Genomic DNA, 23,392 nt, shown 5'->3' with positions numbered 1-23,392 from the left:
TAATATCCAAAAATCCGTAATCTACTTATATTATATACAGTTAATGAAGATTGAATTTTTTAATTACAGCAATCATTTATGACTACTATAAATAAACTATCAATAAGTTTCCATTGAATTATAAAAACAATGTATCTGTACATATTTCGTTGAATTTCTTCTCTTGTTTTTTTGTTTCTGTGATGGTACATTGCTAGCGCGTGTAGTGAAAACGTATGGAAGGGGTAATGATCTTTATTGTCAAGGTCTAGAATGGCTACAAAGTCAACATCTACCTCTTACTCATCTTGTGGAAAAGGAACGAACAAGGATCACTAAGATCTTGTAACGGTAAAGGTGCTTTGGATTTTCCCCATCATTATACCAAAGACGTTCATGCATGTCTGTGAAAGATGGGATCTACGGAAACATATAATTTAAAAAATATTTAGCCTTTATAAAAATATATAGCAGCTTGTATAATATAACTCTATTTAAAAGAATTTCAAGAGAATTTCAAATAGTACAATATATAAAAATGTGTGTCAAAAATCGTGATGGAAGAATGGGGATTCACTGTGGGGATTCACAAGAGATATATAGCGTGATAATCTTTGATATAAGACTCCGTCTTCGACAAAATTAACTATGATGTTTCGTCAAGTATGTATGTGTTTGAGAGATAACGAGAGTCGGTTGGACTGGTTTTCTTTGCATTTATGTACTGTTCGATAGTATACGCAGAAAGGGGGTGATTCCCCATGTAAAGGAAATCGACAGTGTGGAGTGACGAATTTTTATATAAGACTTGGTTTTTTCGAAGAAATCAACTATGTGGTTTCGTCAAGTATGCGTAACGAGATAACGAGAGTCGGTTGAACGAATTTCTTCTGCCAATCAGTTGGGTACAGAATACATACTTGATGGAAATTCACAGTCGATTTTCTTTAATACGAAGGCTTATATTAAAAATTTTCATTCTACATTTTCCACTTACTTTCGCATGCGCAATCATTCCCTTTCGATTTTTAGCATAATTCTTGGTACATCCTGTATCTGGAAAAATGAAAAAAGAAAAGGAAACGTTACATAAGATATTTTGACTCGGAAGGGAAGAAGAATATTTTGCATATTTTTTATATTTGTACGCGTTATATGCATACAGTGGAACTTCGTTTATATGAACTCCACTTACATATACGAAGGAAATTTTAGTAGTGTCTGGTCGTCTGAACTTCAGCTGAGCTCCTATTCATCTGAACTACTGCCGAGCACAATCCACTTATCTGAATGTCTTACTGTAAGATGTAAGCAATAAACAGTAGAGACACGTGTTATTTGACACAATCTCTTGCCTCGCAATCGATACAAGTTTGCAGCATTATTATATATTTAAGCGTAAATATTTCGTGGAATCTTGTATAAATATAAATTGCTATTAACTGAACGAAAAAGTCACGATCGGGTAAAAGTAGACGGGTTTCTGTTATATGAGCGACCTGATTATACGAACCAACTTGTCCCCTAACAGGTTCATATAAGGCGTTCTACTGTACTCTGCATTTTTGCACACATTTAAATTCCCCATAAATAATCACTCGCAGTTTACTCATCAGCCTTGAATAACAAAGCTTAAGAGAATTGGTTCTTCACTGATTACAGAATGTATCTATAATTCGCTTCGATCGTTTGTTTCTTAAGATGACGAAGCACAATGTTTCTGATTCACATGTACACGTAATAAGATTTCTTCGATTGATACTATAATTAACGATAATAAAATTACAACAAAGGTTACAAATTTCATGCGAAATGGCTGGACTACGCAATAATTAAGAATTTTCTCTTAATTTGATGCAAAACTCACATCATGGGTATTACACGTTCTATTGGTGTAAATGTGTTTTCCTATGAACTTTGACATTTACAATTACGCTTGCAATAAAGCCGATTCCAATCGACAATCCATAAATAAGGCAAAGAGTGAGCAATGTTATTGAGTGTATAAACAGATTACTATCTAATTTACAGCATGCATTACGAATAATCGTCCGATATTATATGCATTGCATTCGTTAAGAAATATGAGTTGTTACTAGCCAAAATAAAATGCTGCTTTTATCTATTGATAATTGGTAGATTGCGGATATTTACGCAAACTTATATTTTTATAAAACGACTAAAACAAATGTGTTTCATCTACTAAATATGCATTAGAATAAGTACTGATTCTTCGGTATTTTATATGTTTTTGCGTATTATACGCGTTCCGTGTACATTTATGTACTTTAGAAATTTTCATAAATGCATAAAAATTCGCAATCTTATAATTAGACTGGTGTTTTGTATGTGTCGTTGAAAATCTGCTCTCTGCTCTCTCTCTGTTTTGTATGTGTCGTTGAAAATCTGCTCAGAAAAATAGTGTTTGTTTCATTTATAAGGAGAGTACGTGTTCTTATATCGATCATTTGTACGACCACCGAAATGTAAGAATGATAAAATTCTATTATTCATCAATACCAGTTTGACGTTTCAAAGAAGTCTTAGAGGACGACAAATTTTCCTCCAACGATAAATGGAATAATATAATGCTTTATTCTAAAAACGTTTGAATTTTCACACATTTGTTGCAATGAGCAAATAGTACGTGTTCGTGAAAATATACGCGATTTAATTAATTCGCAAAATCTCTTGGGTTTATCGAAATTGTAATACATTTAAAAATATACATATATAGATATACAATATATGTCGATGGAAAAAGTGTCGTGTGATTTAAAGTTTTTGCAAAAATGTTTTATATATAATTTCCAAGATAATATTTTATAATTCAAGATTAATAATTCATTAGGATAATATTATTGCTATCCAATTCTAATTAGCATCATCATGACGTAATATATTCCCACATTTTGATATAGGTTACAATAAATTGTTTTGTAACATACGCGTAATAGCTTTTGAACCACGTATTTTATCATGTCTACGTCATAAACAGAGTATAATTTAAAATTCACAACTGCAATTTGTTATATAAACTAGCCTCAACTTCCTGCAGCTGTTTGTTCATCGACCGATGAGTATCTTGACCGACACTTTTCAATTTTATTTTTGAATCACGAGATGGCTATAGTAACTACTGTTCAGGATGATTCCTTCATAGAAGAATAATTCTTGACTTTTCTATTCTATTCTTTATAAACTTATTTATGAATTAATATCTATACCAGTATTAATTTGAAATATGATTAGTAAAAGGAAAGAGAATTAAAGAAAATACGATTAGTAAAGAAAAGGAAATTCATTATATTGCAATATTTTGACGTGGATCATTTTTATTCTGTTTTTAGTCAATGTTAATGATGCAACATCATTAACTACATCATCATTGACTAAAGTATAGACATGATATTATTATATGGATCTTTATCTTTCACGTTCTGAAATACCGACCTGGAAGAAATCATATTTCTTACGCCCTCTATGATTTGCTACGGCGGAAATAGGAATTAAAATTAAATTTTATTACTCAACTATGTACAACATACAGCCAATAATATACATTCACTATGATAAAAACTAAATATTTATCTACTTTACCTTACTTTATCTACTGAAATACAATGGAATACCAATAATTCCAAACATAATTGTCTATAACTTAATCATGTTACATACTAATTGGATACCTGTTACACGTGAATCGATCAAAAGACAATATAAGTGTATACGTACCTCCATCTCCGTTAAAAAAAGTTAGATATTACCAAACGTTCTGCATTGTCACCGTTAATTGTCACATTCGTTACACTCTCGCGTCTATTCTTTCGAAGTTATCTTCGTACTTAACCAATGATCTGCACAGAATGTAACCAAAAATTTAGGATTAATGTATAAAGCTGAAGCAATTGTGTTAAAACGAATAAATAATCAAACTCAAATTTAATTAAAAGCTTATAATACAAACTATAAATGATACTAACATTGAAATAGGCGATCGACGACAAACGAATAGAGAAAGTACGCAGAACTATTGAATCTCGTGAAACTCTTGAAACTCTTGAATAAATATACCCTATAATAAAGTACTAAATAAGAACGTATTAGTTAAACAAACCTGATTATAGTCGATAGAAGACAATAGATAAATACTACTACGTCGTTGAAGTTAAAGTCACGCAAAGACGATATATCTTAACATCACGCTTTTCCATAGTACAATGACATTTCGCGCCAAAACATCGCCTAACTGACTTCTGATTGGCTAGTGCGGAACGACTTCTCATTGGTTTAAAGCCGCGCACAAAATTGAAATATCGTATACCGCGAAATTTGATTTAGTCGACGAACGATGTATAGCAGTTACAGCGTAGATGCTTAGAAGAAGTTTCCAAAATTTGCTATCTCCTTCATATTTACACCGATAATATTAATCGAATTTAATTTATCGCTAATCTTTCTTTATCATTATTGTTATAATTAATTTATTACGGTGGATATAACATTACTCTTTTATTAAATGAAATAATATAAGTAATTAAAATAATAAATTAATCAAAGTAATATTTAATATAATCCTATATTATTACAAACTAAAGCAGACATCAGTAAATGTATAAGATTTATATTCTAGGCCTTGCTATTCGAGAAAAGTACGTTTTATTTTACGAGTATAACGGGTAAATTATTTTAAGGAAAATAAAAAAGAAAACAATTGTATTTTAAAAATGCATACTACGAAATTTTAAATATAATTTATTACAAAATATATTTTATTCCATATTTAGATAAATTTATTTCATCTTAACTCGCTCCTCCATTTATCTATGAAAAGAGTCATCACTGAATCAATAGCCCCAGGCCTGAAAAATTTTTATTCGACTCTGCTGATCGACCGCCTTCGGACAATGCGCATGCACCGTTCCGTTTCTGGATGGGAAAATGTATATATGAATTTGAAAAAATGAATAAACCCCGGCAGTCAAGAGGAGAAGGATTCACATAAAATTAAAATCGTGAACATTTTAAACTCTCAGCTTCGCGATTCAAACCGTCACGTTCATATCACAAAATACGGGCTTATTACTAATATATCATTTTATGACATATTATATCATTTTTGATTATAGTAAATACTCATGACACAGTTATGAATTATATAGCAAATAATGAGAGTTAATTGCCTGCAATCGCGATTATATTTTTATATACATAATTAGGGAACTTATTGATTTTCAAAATTGTAGAATATCAAATTCAAGGGAAAATGTTTGAGACTTTTTGCTGATAAAAACTAAATACTATATTTTGTCTAAATGATTGTAGTCCTCAAAATAATTTCCATTTGTAATTTATAATTTCTGTATTTACTATTGGAAGCTATAATAATTTATTAAAGTAAAGAATATATACAACTTTTCTGTATATTATAATATTTCTTCTAAATTGAATAGTAGAAAAGTGTAAATTTAAAATGTTCATTATCTTTTTAATTTTTGCCTTGCATATTGCAATTCTGTTCGTTGCATAGTGTCGCTATCTCTCGCAGCTCGTAGTACTTTCTATAAAGTATTACAGAATTTTCCATAATTGCTCGAAAGATCTTGCTGATAGAAAAACTATATTAAAAAATTCTATTCTTCCAAATAGAAAATGGAGAGAAACGGAAGTTTTATTATATTTTATGTAACATTTCACAAGTCTTACAAAAAAAAGTTAGTCCTATTTCTTTTTATTTATTTTTCCACTCACTCTTGTATTTTTTATTTTATATGTATTTTAAGACAAAATAATCTTCAAGTAACATCAGGAGTAAAATCAATGGCGCATTTTATTTTTAATAAAAAGAATTTAAAACGTTCGATTCAAACTGTTTAATAAGCAAATTAACTTGAAATATGCTGCAATGACTTAAACGAGCTTAGAAAATTGAGCCATTTAAGCATGGGCCAGTTTTCTTGATATTTACAGAAAGCCATCATTGTTTCGTCTATTATTGGGCTAGTTGTCGACGTCATCTAATTTAGTGTTGCAAACGAGATCATTGCTGCTGATCAACGCGCTAATGACAAAATTACTCTCTTTGTTCTACAAGATAAATGTCACTTTCAAGGTCTTTGCCAACGGTATCCCACAATTTTTCTCAACTCACCTTTTTTCTCATTTTTCTTACTACCCTATAACTTTTCCTTTCTACACGCTCTTCTTCCTGATTACTTAAAAAGATTATATAATGATGTGTAATTCAAAATTCAAATAACAAACTTGTTCAATGCATTTAAATTAAGAAAATGTATTTAATTATTACAATATTATTTGTTATTTAATATTAGAATATCTAACGATTAATTACTATGTATTATTATATTAATTTCATTTTTATTAAATTCGTTATTTCAAGAATTCCCTACGCGTGAATTTCTCCCGTCTTCCTACCACGTATTGTGAAATCATACAAATCGTCATCCGATGTATAAATCATGGAACTTTGACAAACTGTTGAAACCCTAGGGACTATCAAACTTCAATCACGCAGTTAATACGCTCGTTAAATATTTGTCCCTGTATACGTTTGTCCATCAATTAACATGCTTCACTAAATATTAGTCTAATTCTGTTTAATTATATCTTTCTCTATTGATTCTACGTATATCAAATTGTTAAACCAACAAGTTTGTATATTTTTATTCGCGGACAAATCAAATATATTTCAAGACCATACGAGAAAAATACGATGAGACTATGATCACGTTTTAATAGAAGATCAATTTCTAAATTCACCACGGTGTCGATCAATTCTATATCGTCTTTCTCCAAGTTTCATAAGATTGTAGCATCTAGATGAAATAAGAAATAATAATAAAAAATCATCGAGTAAATTCGTGACATTCCATTTCATCGTCAGAATGCGGTTTCGATAGAATTTAATTTACTGAAAAATATTACAAATGATATCTGTATTGCAAATAAAATCGCGTTAACGTAACGTTAGTCTTTAAAGAGTTAAAAACGACACGAATTATAAGAAATTGATAAAATGGATGTATTATATCACGTTCTTTCTGTAAGTACAAGTCTTGATTTGGAAGACTTCGGAATTTGAAGAGATCTGTGATAAAATGGTAATTCGTTCGAACAAATTTATTGTTCTGTCTATGGAAGCGTATTAAATCGCACAGCGTCTATTTCGCGTCAAAGCATATAAAATCCTGGTCTCTCTACCAAGGGAGGAGAACTTCGTTTGAAACCGAACAACGACACCGACCACACGGCATGAACTTTATTCTAGTGCCGCTTCTCCTAGGTCAGTTAGGTCCCTCGACTGCATGTTGTTATTATACTCGTGACCGGTTATCGTTGGTATCGTCAATGGTTCACGAAGGACGGGTCAAGCCAGTTGCAACGATACGTTAACACCGTTGACACCGAAACTCTCCCCGTTCGATTCGTCGATTATGTCAAATTTCTTCGCGCCCCTCGAGGACCGTGCGACCTAATTTTTAACCTAGTACCTTCGATCTTTGTTCCATCGCTCGCGATATCTCATCCTCTGATCTTCTACCGTCGTTAATTGTATTTCCATTTTCTGATCTTAACGTTCGAATTCTAACGATTCGATTTTATATTCGTGTAAAAATTTATCGTTTGTAATCGATTCTCATAATCCAATGACCCGATATAGTCTAGTATCGTATCCTGTAACCTTTGTATTCCATCATTTATCCCGTATTCTAATTTCTATATTCCTATGCTAACGATTCGATTCTATATTCCTCGAGATAAATTCATTATTCATAACCGATTCTCATAATTACGATCTAACGATTTTAATTCTAATTTAATAACTCTTACCTCTACATTTCATATGCCAATCTTTATATTTCAATGCCAATGATTCGATTTTTATTCGTAAATAATTCTATCGTTATTATTAACCAATCTTTGTAATTGCAACCTAACGCCTCTAATTCTACTCTAATATTTCCTTTGGATTCGTACATTTCCTGTATTTTATTTGCTAATCTCCGTATTCCATCGTTTAACGTAATAGTTCAATTTTTGATCTGTTTTACTATATCTGTTTTGCAGGTGTTCGCGTACCAAGCGACGAGAGGCTATGGTAAAATGGATCAGAATACACCTTCGATGCAAATTTCACGCCACCATACACGGACCAAGGGGAATATATGGGGTTAAGTATGTCGATTACGCTAAAATGCCGATCTAAGGAACCAGATGGGTTACAATGTCACTACGAAGACGTCAAAATTACCAAATTCTCGTTAAACATATTCAAAGTGGATGCTGTCGTTCCATTTAAAGACGCAACTTATCAAGAATTTGATTTCGGAAACGAGACTTTTGAGTTGGATTTCTACGACAGGGGAATTAAAGAATACTTATTCGAAGAGAAGAAACATCTAATGTAAACAGACATCGATCGATAACGAGAATAAGATCAGTGCAAAAGGTGGAGAAACTAGAGAATTCGAGCATGGGCAAGTGTTTCGTCTGTTACGAGCTTTCACAGAAGAACGTGGATGATCGAACGAACAAGGGGCAGTTTCAGTTTATTTGATTAGCCGATCAAACGATGGACCGTGACATTACGAAAAAGGTGTATTTGAACGATTGCGTTCTGCGTCCGATTTATAAGTTTGAAATTAGACGCATGTATAGCGTGGCCCTTCTACTATCCAAAAAGGAACTGGTACGTGATGATTTCATATTGTATCGACAGAATATAATGTATCCTACGATGTATCATATAATGTTACAACAGAGGTTCAGTTTTTCAAAACGAATATTCATTTTTTTCTGGAGAAATGTTTATACTCCAAGCGAAATGTCAATTGTAAATTTCTTTAAAGCGGTTTTTTTTTTTTTTTTTTTTTTTTTTTTTTTTTTTTTTTTTTTTTTTTTTTTTTTTTTGAAGAAGAAGAAGAAGAAGAAGAAGAAACTGGAGCATTTCATTCGGCCATTGCGCGTTGTTTATGGTTTTATTTTGGTTTTTTGAAAGTTTAGAATAGTAAAAACATTGGACGTGAATATAAACGAGGATCTATTTATAATAAAACAATACATTATCAGCGAACATTCATATAAACTTATTTATTTATTTTTCTCATTGCTTTTGCTACTTATTTATTTCGTTCTTCTTCTTCAGCAAATAAACCAACGCTCACGCAAACCGTCGTCCGATATATGAATCCATCGAACTGTTGAAACCCCGAAAATCATCAAATATCAACCACGCAATTAATACGTTCGTTAATTATTTGGTCCTGTACACGTTTATCCGATAATTAACAAGCTCTTTCATGCGTCTAACGTATTCTACATAATTCATATCTTTGCACAATTTTGAGTAAAAACACTTAAATTGCAACGTTTTAAAATTCTACGTATGAACTTCTCAGACGTCAAACTGATAAATTCCTTCTTCTTATTAATTTTCTAATTTCGTTGCGTAAATATACGATTAATATTGAATTTTTGACAAACAAATGGCTTATTTACATAAGCTAATAGATCGCGTTTAAACAATTTAGAAAAACAAGAATTCAGTGTCAGTAGTACCATCGCTTTTGTTCGATGTGGCTTAGAACAGAAAAGGAAATAAAAATCGTACGTTTCAATGATTCCCTGGTTAGGATTAGGTTTCAAGCTAACAAGATAACAAATTTCATATCGATCAATATGACTTTTTAATTTTGACTCAATCAAAATCTCAAGCCTCGATGATTTCAGTTTTAAGAAATGTTTCATCTAAATAAATCGTTTATACCGTTTCGTATGAAATTTGTTCAGTTGTTCATTTGTCATAAAAGATTGAAGCGTTTCTTCGCTACTTGACTTCTTCGAACAGATAGTTGTAAGAAATACTTTAACCTGCCTTTTCAAATGGTATTCGAAAGGTAAATGCTGTTAAAAATGCGAAAGCGTGGGACAGCTCTGTCAGAAATCGAGAAACACGGAACATCGGTATCAGAGATAGAAAAACATCGAAGCAAATTTGTGTACTAGTGATCGATTCGAGAACGACGGGAACGTAGACGGTCGTTGACATGTAAAGTAATTGCTCGGCTAGTTTCGAAATGGCGTGTTAACAGGTTGCGGGAGGGTCCCTTCATGGCCCCGATTGGAACTACTGTATCAATTCTCTAAGCTCTATCGCCGGCTGTGCACATATACCTCTACACGCTTTATTTTCCAACTGGAAAGAGAGAGCCGGCTTCGGTAAATTGGAGCTTGCTAATCGTAAGAAGAGGTCAGTAGTGCAGTTTAGCCACGGTATAAGAGCGGCCCCAACATCGCTTTACTCCACTAAAGTAGTTGAACGTTGCACGGTATCACCATGAACGTAGTGCTGAACGTGGTGCCATTTTTCTTAGGTAAGCCATGCCACAGACAACGATGGCGCTCGTACACGTGTATCTTCTCATCATCTTCCATCGATCATCCTCGTGTATCTTTCTTCGTTCGCGCATCTATGTCTCTTAATCGAATCTTCGTTAAAAAGGAAACGATTATTATCTCTCCGTCTATCTATTACAATTTCGTTTAATCGTGATCGATCGGTAAGTAGTGGCTCTATTACTCGGCTCGGGCAGAAAATCAAAAGTATAAAGAGCGGCGAGCATGAAGTACAGCCGCGTGATACGAAAGATAACACGGGACCGTCTCTAATCGGTTCTATTCAAGCCGGTCCAATCATTCAATTCACGTTCACGTGTGCTCGTGGGTAGATCGCACGAGATAGAAATCCGCGACATATCGTGTTCTCGCCGGATCATCCCAGAAATGTGCCACGCAGAAACTAAATTTAATCATTTCCGTGTCTTAAAACCTCTTCAATTTTCGTACCAGCATGCAAAATCGTGCTATACGTCTGTAACTGGTGAGATGGAGTCTACGAGATATCTTTGAGATATTTTTATTTTTACGGTAATTTGGAAAATATGCATAGCCAGGCGTTTTATTATACCACTAAGGGGCATGGATATGTATGTATTCCAACGAACTATAATTCTAAGAAATATGCCAGAGCGATCGAATACGAATATTCATTTTTACACGAGTGCATGCGTGCATTTCGGTGTGATGCTTCATCCGTTAGAACACAAATCTACTCCGATTTAATATATAACTTACTCAACTCCTAAAAGTTTCTATCTACGTCCTGTTATATGAATATTTACGAATATTTACTTAAACTATACTAGAATTACCAGGTATTCGATGAATATTTCATTCTGCAAAAACCAAAGAATAAGCTTCGATGAAACGGATCAGTGTGTAGCTTCTCTGCGTGACACGAGTCTGTCATGAGACGCGACACACTTAGCAGCTGGTCATCTAGGCGCAACTCTGATCGCGCTGACACGTTTTCCAGCCGCACGTGTCGCCATTGATACTCCATGGAAGTACGGGCCAGAGTACACTTTCCACGTTCAAGTAAATTCAACCGCGATTCCCGAGGAAGGTAGCTACATGAGTATTCGGCTGAACGTCGCCTCGAAGCTGGTATGTCAACCGAAAGGATTCTGTATTCTCAGTTGTCGTTTTCGAGACTCGAAAGCGGACAGTTACGCGACTGAAAGCCTTGATCCAGGAGCACCAGCGGTCCCGGTCAGCCAGGTGTCGCGACAAGAAGCGTACGAGATCAACCAGGATCAATTTGAGATTAGATTCACCGAGCACGGACTGGATAGTCTCGTAGTGAATGAAAATATACAGCCAAGAGAGCTGGATATGATCAGGGTGATCGTGGGACAGTTGAACATCGGTGTATTGGGAGAATACGATCAAATGGTCGAACTGATGGAGAACTTCACGCAGGGAGAGTGCGTGACGATGTTCTGGGTGGAACGGAATGTGGTTGGTCATGCTTTACACGTGAACCGTGGCTACGTTCTGGAGACAATATTCGGATTGAAGGATGGACAGTTGGTGCAGATTAAGAAGATTAGAAATCTACATATGTGCACGCACAAGGTGCCGTATTTCTTCGGCAGTGCCGAGAGCATCAGACAAGTCAGCGACGTGGTGTCTACTGTTGTGAGTATTTGGAAGTATTTGGTTGAATATTGATTTGGATTGGAGATTTTTGGGAGAGGGGGATCGAATTGTTTAATTTCATCGAGGTTAATTAGGAAGAATTGCTAATTGGTATTTTTAGAAAAACGATCGGTTTCTGAGTGATTCAAATTTGATATTTAGAATTTGGTCTGATAGAAGTTTTTTAAAATCTTCTAACGACTAATGGAAATACGTCTTTTAAAACTATCTTTCATTGCAGAGTTCGTCAGAAAGTCACATAGTAATCACATCCACCGAGTTCATATCTGGTACGACGAACGTGATAACTACTAGCAAGGTGTCTGAAGAAATGGTAACGACCTTATACGAAAACATAAGTGTGAGATTAGAGTCGATCCTACCCGCGCTAAACGAACCACCCAAAGTAAAGGATCCTGAAACAGCTAGTATGTTTATTGGAAGATGGTTGATGGAAAGTTCGATGGAAGATGACTTATCATTGGAAGTTTAAGATTTGCGTCGATATCTGATCATTTTCATTGATGTAGTCTAATGACGATAAAATTCATCTATCACTATTGTTGTAAATAGTGTGTAATTGTATTGTCATGTGGCTCTGTAAATAATAAAGTAATCTTTCGTTTACATACATAAATCTCAAGTCATTTATGTTGCTTTATAAGATTATACATTTTTTTAAAAGAATTTCGTTAATAAATTTTTCTAATGAAACATATGAATTTTTTTTTTTAAGCAGGTAAATATTGTAAGATTAATGTACATAATAATATTGTATTGCTTGTAATAACACAACGTATGTTAATTCATCCATATCCACTTAAATGTTACTTGAACAATTTGTAATAAAAAATTACACTGTTATCTTCGTTTATAATAACACTATGTTTAGGGTAACACTGTCAATTTAAAGGAAATTGAATATTCACCTAAATAGAAATTGCTCAAGCATTTCTGCTCTAAGTAATTACATAAATTAACGCAAGAAGAAACTGAAAATGCAAAGATTAAAAGCGCGTTCTGCTTTAATTGCAGACTGCTAATTCGATTTGCTGGAAGGAAGCAAGAACTATGTTTTATCGTATATCTACGTTTCATTAGCAACAAGTAGAACGCGGAAATTTACAAATTCCTATTTTTATAAATATAATTTAAAAAACGAAACTTGAACAGAGATCTATTTAATATCGTAACGAGTATTAATATATTTTGGATATCTCACACATTTTTGCACCTTCATACAGTGTTTTTAATTTTATCATTGCGTGAACAGCGTTGCTAAGATCTTCGAAATGTAGCAAACTATACTTGGAGCAGCATATGCCAAAGCTGCATCAATTAGAAATGCTATCAGCGAATCTGCAAAATGGAATTTGACCGTTAAATGTATTAGATCATCCCATAAGTTCGTGCCGACTTTTGTGTATACATTCCATGTGTCGATTTATAAACATACGGCGATAAGGGACCAATGCGCTTGAAAAATGGGAAGAAGTTGTACAACGAGAGGGGGATTACATTTTTTCATGAAACTGAAAGGTATGTAAACAATCTTAACATATATAATCGCTCGAAAAACGGAACGAACTTATGGGATGACCTAATAGATGCGTTTAACGATAACGAGTTTGTTTGCATTAGTAATACGTCCGTATTGTAAGCAATGTAAGTGCGACAGAAAATCAGATACATCGTACGGTAAGCGTAGAAGAAGACGAAAGCGTTGCCCAGACAGCTGACACATATAACACATGGCATATATGCCACAATACATCGAATCCTACAGAGACTTTTGTGCAGAAAATGTCACAAACTCAATGCTCAACACTGTGAGCGTAAAAAAAGTAAAAATATTAATAAAAAATAAATATCTTCGGAATATTCCAGTTAAAAAAAAAAATCGCGAATGCCTGTTTCTGCTTGCAGTAATGATATCTAGCAATCCCAACAAGGACGAAGTAGAATCGAAGAAACAGGAAAAATTAGTTTCAGCTCAGAGACTGGCTGTATTATAAGCAAATTATTTGTAGAATGGGTAAGGCATATTATAAGATTCCCGAAGATATTTAAAGATAAAAAAAAGTCCTTGTAACTATGAATGGATGTATTACCCGTACTGAAAACGTAGACGCCATTTCACTAACCCGCGGTCATGAAATAATGATGTTGTCGCTGTCTGCACACGCATCGGACTGCAGCCCCGTCATGTTTCATTTTTCAAACACTTAAGCAGCAGATAGGTGACTTCACATATCCTGGCAAAAATATAATATAGTTTCACTTGTCAGGGAAATTCACCCCTTAACACCGCTGAAAGTAGCTTAGACGAACCCGAGGTGTGTTAATTGTTTAATAAAACCATTTTGTTAAATATTTGTTAAGTGGTATTTAAATGTTATAGCGAGAAATAAAAATTGATGCTATATTTAATTGGCGATTTCCACGTGAAATTAGATAAATGTACGTCGATCGTCCGAGTCGATTATTTCTTAAAATTGTGTGAAGGATTTAGGACAAGAATTTCGTATTTGATGTTTTGCAAAGATGTTAGCGTTTAGTATAAGATTCAACTAGTCTATACAACGGAGAGAAACGAATCGGCGCTTAAAAATGCGCGTCGGCTGAATGACAATGGGTCAATTCAATTTTGGCCTAATGACAGGGTCCGATATGACGATACGATGGTCCCAATGGAAAAAAACCTCCGAATAAAATAATTTGTGCAGTGTGACGCGATGAAGAATAGTTCCGAAGAAACGGTCTATACCAACTTACCGATTTAAAATTGGGAATTGTCCGATTTGATGAACCTGAGAAGAATTATAATACTCCCGATTGCCACACAAATTATCGCGACTTTTATCGACGATGACTTTGAAGGGACTGAAATAATTTTTCAAGAACTTCCATCAAACAAAATGATCTTGATATCACTTCGAAGGAAATGAAAAGACTTTAAGGCTATACGCGCACTAGCGACAGTTTTGTCGCTGTGGCTTGTCAATCAAAAGTTCAATTTCTTCTTTGAATAACAAGAAACGTCGTTCTGCAGTCGTACGATGCGCGCACTTCCATATAAACGAATGTCCTTTTCGTAAGCGACAAAACTATCGCGCAACAAATTGTCTTTAGCGCGTGCACAGCAATTTTCAAATGACCTAATTTGAAGTTGGATAATCTTCAGGTTGAGTAACTATTTTACTCAAATTTCTATACTTAAGGCTAATAAAATCAGAGTTTTCGACAGGGAGATCGGCCAGCACCTACGTTCCAATTATCTCGATGTAGTTTCGATCGAAATGAAGAACGACTACGAAGTATGATTAGAGAGTGACATTCTCTGACGAAAGATTACGAAACAATCTTCAGGATTTAACAGATCTAATCACTGATATAGTCACGGTCAGATCGATCACTTTCAAATGTTCCAAAAATCCTAATGATTGATCAGATCTACTGCGTATGAACGTGAGAGGAAATAAAATGGAAAAGGGCGTCCTTCGTCTGGTTGCCTTGTTTCCATTCGGCTTAAACGTTTCCCAGAACGACGATTGTGGAGCCCATTAAAATCTTTAAAGGCGTGTCTAGACTGGAACGATCTGGGAACTATGGAAAATGATATCAGGCGTGTGAGACGGTACGGAAGATGTCTGCAGGAACCACGATCCGCACGGAAGCGGTTGTTAATGAAATTGTTTTCAAGGAGACAGCAATGAATCAAGTTATCTGTCGTATAAAGAGGAGACAGATAGAACACGGTCGCATCAGTCGTCTCAGTAGAAGCCGTTCGACATGCTGATAATAATTCTACCATTTTTTCTGGGTACGTACGTACGTGGATCCGTTTTTTCACCGATAATTCGATGAATGAAAACTCGTCGCTCATACGTCACTCTACATTACATCATTTTCTCAACAGTATCTTTTCTCTCTCTTCCCTTTGCTATATCCCACCAGACTATCCGAAAATCGACATATTTTTGGTTTCAAATAAATTTGAATTAGGTTACTTAAAAGGGTGTTTTTTTTTTTTTTTTTAATATTTCAATCCTTAAAAGTCGAAAGCAACGAAATTTAACTCTTCTGGCATTATCGGATCATAGGTGACCGTAATATTCAAAAATCGGAAACTTTACAGTGTCAACATCATATTTGCATTATGAAAAACAAAAAGTGCGAATGCGAATCATCTAGATTTCTCGAAATTCCCCCTCGTTTCACGGTACACGAATATCGTGAACTTATTGCTTGTTTACCCCTTCCCTCTGTTTCACGAATTTATTTGCCTACACATCCTATTAATTCGCTCGTGGGGTTCGACCGATTGGGTATACTTTCCGCCAAAACACCAGCGGTTTCAACCACCGACGGCTTTAAAGTAAACGTTGAAGGGTGATTTCGAAGCACGCGCGTGAGGAGATACACCCGCTGATACCATATACATACAATACATATGTAAACGGAGGGGAAGATATTTGAACATCGGAATGAAAAACATCGATATTTTTCAACGAATAATATTGATTTCGTTTCTTCCGCCAGATTTCTCCACTCTACCGAAATTCATTAAAAGTACCAAAAGATTATACAAATAATATCCCAACGATTTCGAGGAAATATCTATTTCGTCCTATACAGTGCGAACCACGATACGTGGTTAGCTTAGATCAATCTATAGTCGACCGACCGAACATTTTTTTGATAGATATAACATGATTCCAAGACAGCTTTAAGACGACCGTAATGGGCTTTTCGTTAACTCTTGTTAATTCTTCGGAGTTTTTAAGGTCACATTCAGGTTTTTGTAGATAAAAGCCTGTCTTTTTTTTTACACCTATCTTTTAGCAGATATCGAGAAGAATGCGACAAATGTAACAAATATCTTTTTTTCCATCTGAATCGCAGAAGTATTAAAAAAGTGTCTGTCGACTGTAATACACCTGCGTAGACGGCAAATTAATTACCGTTTAGCAAATGTCGACTGTTATTTTTCTAACATTTCTTCGATTCTAATAGTAAAAATTTAAAAAAATTATTGGTTTATTTAAAAACTGAAGTGAATGAAGCGTGACCTTGGAAACTGTGGGAGAAAAGGAGAGATGATAAAAATGTATTATAATCATCTTAAATCTCTACGAACCATATTGTATATCGCTAACGGCGAAATAATTTAAGCTAATCATATTTTGCGATTCACTCTGTGTATATCTCGCTTCATTTTAATAACTTACTTATAGTGCAATGGGCTAGAAACCGCGAGAAAATGGCAAAAGTCATTTTTTATACTATAGTTATGGTATACTATAATGTGAAGTCTTCAAAGCTCCAAAATCCAAGATACTATTCATTTCAGATAATTCTGTGATCTTGGGTACAGTTCTGAAAACAAGATCCAAAAATTTTAAATAAAGCTAATTGCTGCATGTGCCTGTTCTAGAATATTAATGTATCATAATTGTATCATAAGTATTTGTTCAAGGTACAAATAGTGCAAAGTTTATAACAATTAAAAGTTTGATAATGTTTTTAAAAAAAATGATTAATAGCGATAAGTATCGGACCTGTTTCGTATGAAAGATTAAATTGCTGCTAAGAGGAATATACAAATTTCAAGTGCAGCCTCCTGCAGCTTTTAACTCTGTTCCGATTTTAACCAATAAATGATAATTTCTATCGTTTTGGACGCCTGTAGCTGCATAATACATACATAAAGCTGATCCTACTTGAAGAGGGATTTAAAAGATGAGGGTTGAGTTTCATCGCGAAAATTTTACTCGTTGTTAGTATTCGTTGTTACAAATGCTAGATATTGATTTTCTCATAGCATATTTCTATTCCATGGTATTAGTCTTGGCGAATGTGCACAGTGAAACATGCCTCGTATTCTTAAATTTTGTTTGATTTTATATATTTTTAAAATCTAAAAGTTCTATGTAATCTATTTATTACACCTATTATTACTTATTATAATTTTTAATGTTACGTATCTTATAGTTATATATAGCGTTCATAAGCTAATTACACGTCATTAATTTATAAGTATATGTACATTATAAAATTTAGAACAATTCGAAGCCGAACTTTGGTTTGGGATGCTACTTGTCTTAAAGCTATCTGATGGTAATCGGTGAATAGAAACGAAATACACCGATTTTGAGTGTCACAGTCTATTGATTCTAAAGTTATACGTGTTAAAGTTTGACACTTTTAATTAAATCATAAAAAAAGTCGAATTAAATAGTAAATCCGCGTATATTGTCGGGAAGAATATAGTGCGGGCCGCTTGCAAAATAGTTGGGGAAAGTGTACGTGCACAGTGTAATAGATGGGCTTACGAAGACTGTATCGGTCGGGAAACAACAAAACTTAATTTAAATGAACAACGATAACGCTATCAAAAGTGATTAAAGACAATAATATATAATATAAAGATAATATTTTCGTTTTATCGTTATTTTAAGTAGCGAAATAGAATTTTTTAATTTCATTTCTTTCGTCCTTTCCTTCATTATGAAAGTATCTACCAAGTACAGTTTGGTTTACACAATATACTTTATTAATCATAAAGTCGCAAAATTAAGTATACGGTTTTATACTGATTTCCCTTAGATGATGTTAGCAAATACTGAAACAATGTTTTGCCACCAAACTATCCGAGGGAAATGCAATAGAAGCAAGAAATAAATTTTATAAACAAGGTAGACAATATCGCGCACGGAAAAATAGCAGGATAAATTACCTCGGAGGCGTATTTAAATGAAGCCCTGGGTACTTCAGACCTGTTTATCTCGAGTATATCTTTCATAAACACGATTCAGCGACGTGAGAAGCGAGACAAACATGATCTGAAAGCGAAGAAAATATGAAATAATGAATAACTTCTACTAGAAGTTATATCGTTACCTCGATAATTAAAAATGACGACGAAGACTCTGATGGTGATGAAGATAATCAGCGTATATACATGTAATTTACCTCGCTATTTAGACAACGTGGAAATTAATTCGCAGGTGTTCTAGATAATACTCTTGAATTATATTTTTCTATCTTCTAAAGGAAGCTATTAAAACCATTTCCAGACCACTGTGCACAGTACTGAATCTGACATTGGTAATTTGTAATTTTTCTGTCACATTCGTTGTCAGCGACCTGAAAATCCCTTAATCACCAATTTGTAGAAAATTTCGATGAAATTTGAAATTTTAGCCATTTGTTCGTGGTTTTGTAATAGTGTAGTTTCTGGCCTACTGTGACAGTGTTTCGGAATTAATCAATTTGAAGTGTCTTTTGCGCGTCTGCTTTGTGTACCGTCGCGTTTCGTATCGTAGTGTCATTCTAAGCTATATCGATCACTTTTTCCCCTCGATGTCCCGAGTCCTGTTCAGAACGAAATATGTTAAAATTGAGATTTAATCGAAATGAGATAATGAGATACCAAGTAGTTCACATGAAGTTAGAGGAGCGAGGAGTTAACTCGCCAGTTCATTTATTTCGATTATAAAAATTGTTTGAAAAATGTAACCGTTCCAATTTTGCGATTTTTCCTCATTTTCGTGAAAATGGGTTGTACGTTTGAATTTTTATCCCGGAAATTATCTGCCGTATTGATAATACAAGGAATCTTAATCACGTTGAAGAATGATTTTTGCGATATCGAAAGATGTAAACAATTTTGCAAATTCCATCTGAAGATCGCGTTCTTAAAAATCCGACAAAATTACTATCGTATTCCTCGATATTTTCTCTATAAAATGGCTCAATCCCGTTCTAGTACGGTCTCTGTTGATATCACAATAAATTGTCAAAGACAAATAAATTGTCAAAAACCGCGGTACGTCCGGTATCAAATTAATGGACCAAACGGTCCTCTGACAATATTTAATATACGAAACAATGCGTAATATCCTGCACCGTCACACTGTTTCAGTGAAATCTACAAAATCTATAAAATGCAGGCTCGATACTGTCCTTTATGCTACTAATTCACTGTTACTCAATGACATTTATTTTATAATTAAATTTTATAATCAAATGATAATCAAATGTCTACCAGCCTGTTTATTCTATGATTATTTGTAAAGAAATAAAAACTACGGAGGGTGGGGGATTATCGTGATGGTGGAAAATTTGCTACATATTAGAAAAGAACAACAAATGAGTTGTTCTGATAATTTTGTATTCGATTCGCAATTTTTAAAAAAATTAACGATTACTACAAATTCGCCGTTAGTAATAGACTCCTTTATTTTATTTAAATACGAAATCTATCCGCGTTCTAGTCTGTGAAATTAACATAATAATTTTCTCGTTCAAGCATTGCCAGGATCGGATTATGGTTTCGCGAGAAGGCTAGAGGCTACACCGAAAAGATCACAAATTACTTACAACAATTTAGTAGCAACAACAGCATATTAAAAAGGCTGTCATGCCGATTCTTTAATATCGTATAAAATTATACGAAGCACATTTCTGATAAATATTGTCAAAATTAGTGGTTTTCGTGGTTGACTTGTACGTATGTTTCAGCTTCACAGTTGACAATTGACGATGTTAAAAACAGCCTGTAAACTGTATACATATATATTTGGAAAAATATATGTAAGATTCGAATTGATTATATAATTTGTAACTTTTATAAAATTTAGCTTAAAAATTTAATACTGAAATCAAGGTGTTCTTAAAGCATAGAGCCTGGGGCTGCAAACTTACTTATCCCTCCCTCTTATTCTGAACCTAAATTAATATTTCGCGTAATATCTTCCTGTTACAGGAATGAATCTCGTGCTATTTTTCTGCCCTTTGCACAATACCACGCATAAATCCCACGAATTTAATTTCTCTTAATTAAATTAAATTGTATTAAATTAAATTAAATTAAATCAAAGAAAAATTGCCAAAAATTTAAGGTTTTATATATTTATATATAGTGCAATAAATAAATATACTATATATTTTATACATTAAAGATAAGTTTTCTAGGAATTTTCAATTTTATCATTATATTAAATGTCTTTTTTTTTTAAAAAGCTTCTTGTTATCGATTTGACATGATGGCAAGAAAAAAGGGTTTCTGAAGAAATTACTAAATAGAGGAGATACGTCTAAATAGACAAATAAAGCGATCTAGATGAAAATCTTTATAATCTTCTCATCGAAATTAAAGTCCCTTGCACTTTCTTTTATGGAAATTGCTCGATAACATGGTACGTGATATATTTTTAATCAATAATATAGTTAACGTAACTAATAGCAAAAGCATAGGTAATTAAATTATACAAATATTTGACGAACTCCACTGCAATAAAATTTCTTAATAATCGGAATATGCGGAACCAGTATCATCGAATTCCGAGTAAACTACAGCGTGATAGGATTAGCATATGTAGGTATGATTGGCATAGCGATTAATAATCGCGATTGTAACCAGGGTGTTCCCGGCGAGCATCGATTAATACCTGCACGATATACTGACCGTAAATGCGGCTTGGTACAGGCAGATAGAGTAAAATACATCCCGTCTGCTGGGATGTGTGATCTATTTTAACTAGTTTAACAGGCTCCTTGTCATTGCAGCGGCACACGTGGCCGTCTACGACAACGCTTATGGGAACAGCGATTGGCAACGATACGGTCCAGAATGCACTTACGAGGTGCTGGTGAACATGTCTTTGGCCAATATCGTCCACGAGAAGGACAATTTCTGCTCTATGATCGCGTCAGAACTGAAGTGCCGTCCGAAAGGCAGTGACACGCTAAGTTGCCGTTTTACGAATGGAAAGATCATCAGGCCCGATCCAAACGACGATAGATGCTCGAATTCGAAAAATTTCGTTCCAGTCACCGATAGATTTATCAACGAAGAACCGTTCGAGATTAGATTCAATTCAAAGGGGATAGAGAATTTAGTGGTGCCGAGAAATATTTCTAGATGGAGCCTGGATATGATAAGGGTGATCGTTGGTCAGCTTAACGTTGGCTTTGAACTGGAGGATGGACAGGATCGGTTCGTTACCATGGAGGATTCTAGTATGGGATACTGTGAAGTAGAGGTCAAAGTGTCAAGGGCAGGATATGAAAGGGGAGTGGTAGGACAAGAGGGATACGACATTGTCTTTGAACCTGAACGACCAGATACGCTGCCTTTGAGTGTGGCGAGTCTGACTATAGACAAGGTTAGACAGCCCAAGCAGTGTCCTAATAGGAAGATATACTTCTTCGGGAATCACGAGGATTTTAGTATAGAGAACAAGAATACTTTCATGGATATGGTAAGTTGTTGGAATAAACGAAATAGAAACTAGGTTCAGGTTTGTTTTATTCGGTAAACATTACAACAAGTGCCTTATTATATATTGTACATTCGTATTTCTACACAATCAAGTCTATCATCTAACTTTTTAATGTTGTAACACCTTTTGCAGACTACCTCTATCAGCCAGATGCACATTTCACGCGAGAAGATGTACTCGTTCACAGAATCTAAGGGCGTAATGAGAACATTGAATAGACCAAGAACGATGCGAATGCATCAGAAAGTAGGCTTGTCTTTAAAAAGTATAAACCCTGCTCAAAGTCCATTACCCGAAATCAAAAGTCCTGCGTCAACTAATTTATACGCGTACACTAATTTGGAACGAGTTCCTGAATACAAATAAGACACATAATAATCCTACGCATAATTTGTATAATCATGACAATCACTTGACAATAAACGATTTACCAAGACCACGATTCTAATTAAACGTTATATTTCATCTTTATATGTACAAAGTTGCGTTAAGTTTTAAAGGCTATCACGAGAGAACAATTCAGCACAGCATGTTTTCTTTACATTAAAGGATGAAGTTAAGCAAGCGCAATTAAATATTATTATTCACTACTCGGTGAAAAATAAATTTCTTGTTAAAAAATCATTATAATTGGATTAATACGTGAATATATTTAATAGTGGATATAATTAATAGTGACCAAATTATATTGATTAACGCCACTTGTACCGGTGCGAATACAAATCACGCTCAACTTATTAATAGTGTACAGGGCAATGGAATTATGTATACATCAAGCTTATCATTAACTTGAGATCCAATCGCCACAATTACAGATTTCGTACAACCACAAATGTATATAGATCACATGTTAGTAGCATTTTTAATTTTACGCTATATTTAGTGCGCTGTCTAGTAAGTAAATAAATAATCTAACCATTGTTGCATATACGTCTAAATAAAATACGACTAAAGTAGACATTATTTCATACTTTTTAGCGCTTTTCCAAGTCGGCAATATCTCTTTAGCAAACGAATTTTTTATTTCACATTCTTTATCGAAACGGTCAATATTACAGAAACAA

General features: G+C 34.1%; 2 protein-coding genes and 1 long non-coding RNA gene across 4 annotated transcripts; all 3 read left to right on the top strand.

Moving 5' to 3' along the window:
• The first annotated feature begins 10,215 nt into the window (after nt 1-10,215).
• On the top strand, nt 10,216-12,676 carry LOC100649490. Of its 2 annotated transcripts, none has more exons than XM_003393894.4 (3): nt 10,216-10,373; nt 11,375-12,039; nt 12,281-12,676. In XM_003393894.4, the coding sequence occupies exons 1-3, from the start codon at nt 10,337-10,339 to the stop codon at nt 12,530-12,532; spliced, it is 954 nt and encodes a 317-aa protein (XP_003393942.2). In that variant the 5' UTR covers nt 10,216-10,336; the 3' UTR covers nt 12,533-12,676. The 2 variants fall into 2 exon arrangements, with proteins under 2 accessions (XP_003393942.2, XP_048267867.1); XM_048411910.1 differs by lacking the exon at nt 10,216-10,373 and adding an exon at nt 10,480-10,879.
• Nucleotides 12,677-15,716: 3,040 nt separating this feature from the next.
• On the top strand, nt 15,717-22,764 carry LOC100649251 (vitellogenin). Its single transcript, XM_003393892.4, has 3 exons — nt 15,717-15,862; nt 21,613-22,307; nt 22,461-22,764. Exons 1-3 carry the CDS (start codon nt 15,832-15,834, stop codon nt 22,692-22,694), a joined length of 960 nt encoding a protein of 319 aa, XP_003393940.2. The 5' UTR covers nt 15,717-15,831; the 3' UTR covers nt 22,695-22,764.
• On the top strand, nt 15,869-20,905 carry LOC125386305. Its single transcript, XR_007226326.1, has 2 exons — nt 15,869-19,049; nt 20,354-20,905. It is a non-coding gene; the product is annotated as an uncharacterized LOC125386305 (long non-coding RNA).
• Nucleotides 22,765-23,392: the final 628 nt, after the last annotated feature.

The sequence above is a fragment of the Bombus terrestris genome, chromosome 2, assembly GCF_910591885.1.
Source record: "Bombus terrestris chromosome 2, iyBomTerr1.2, whole genome shotgun sequence".
NCBI classification, from domain to species: domain Eukaryota; kingdom Metazoa; phylum Arthropoda; class Insecta; order Hymenoptera; family Apidae; genus Bombus; species Bombus terrestris.
This window is presented reverse-complemented; position numbering and strand designations above follow the sequence as displayed.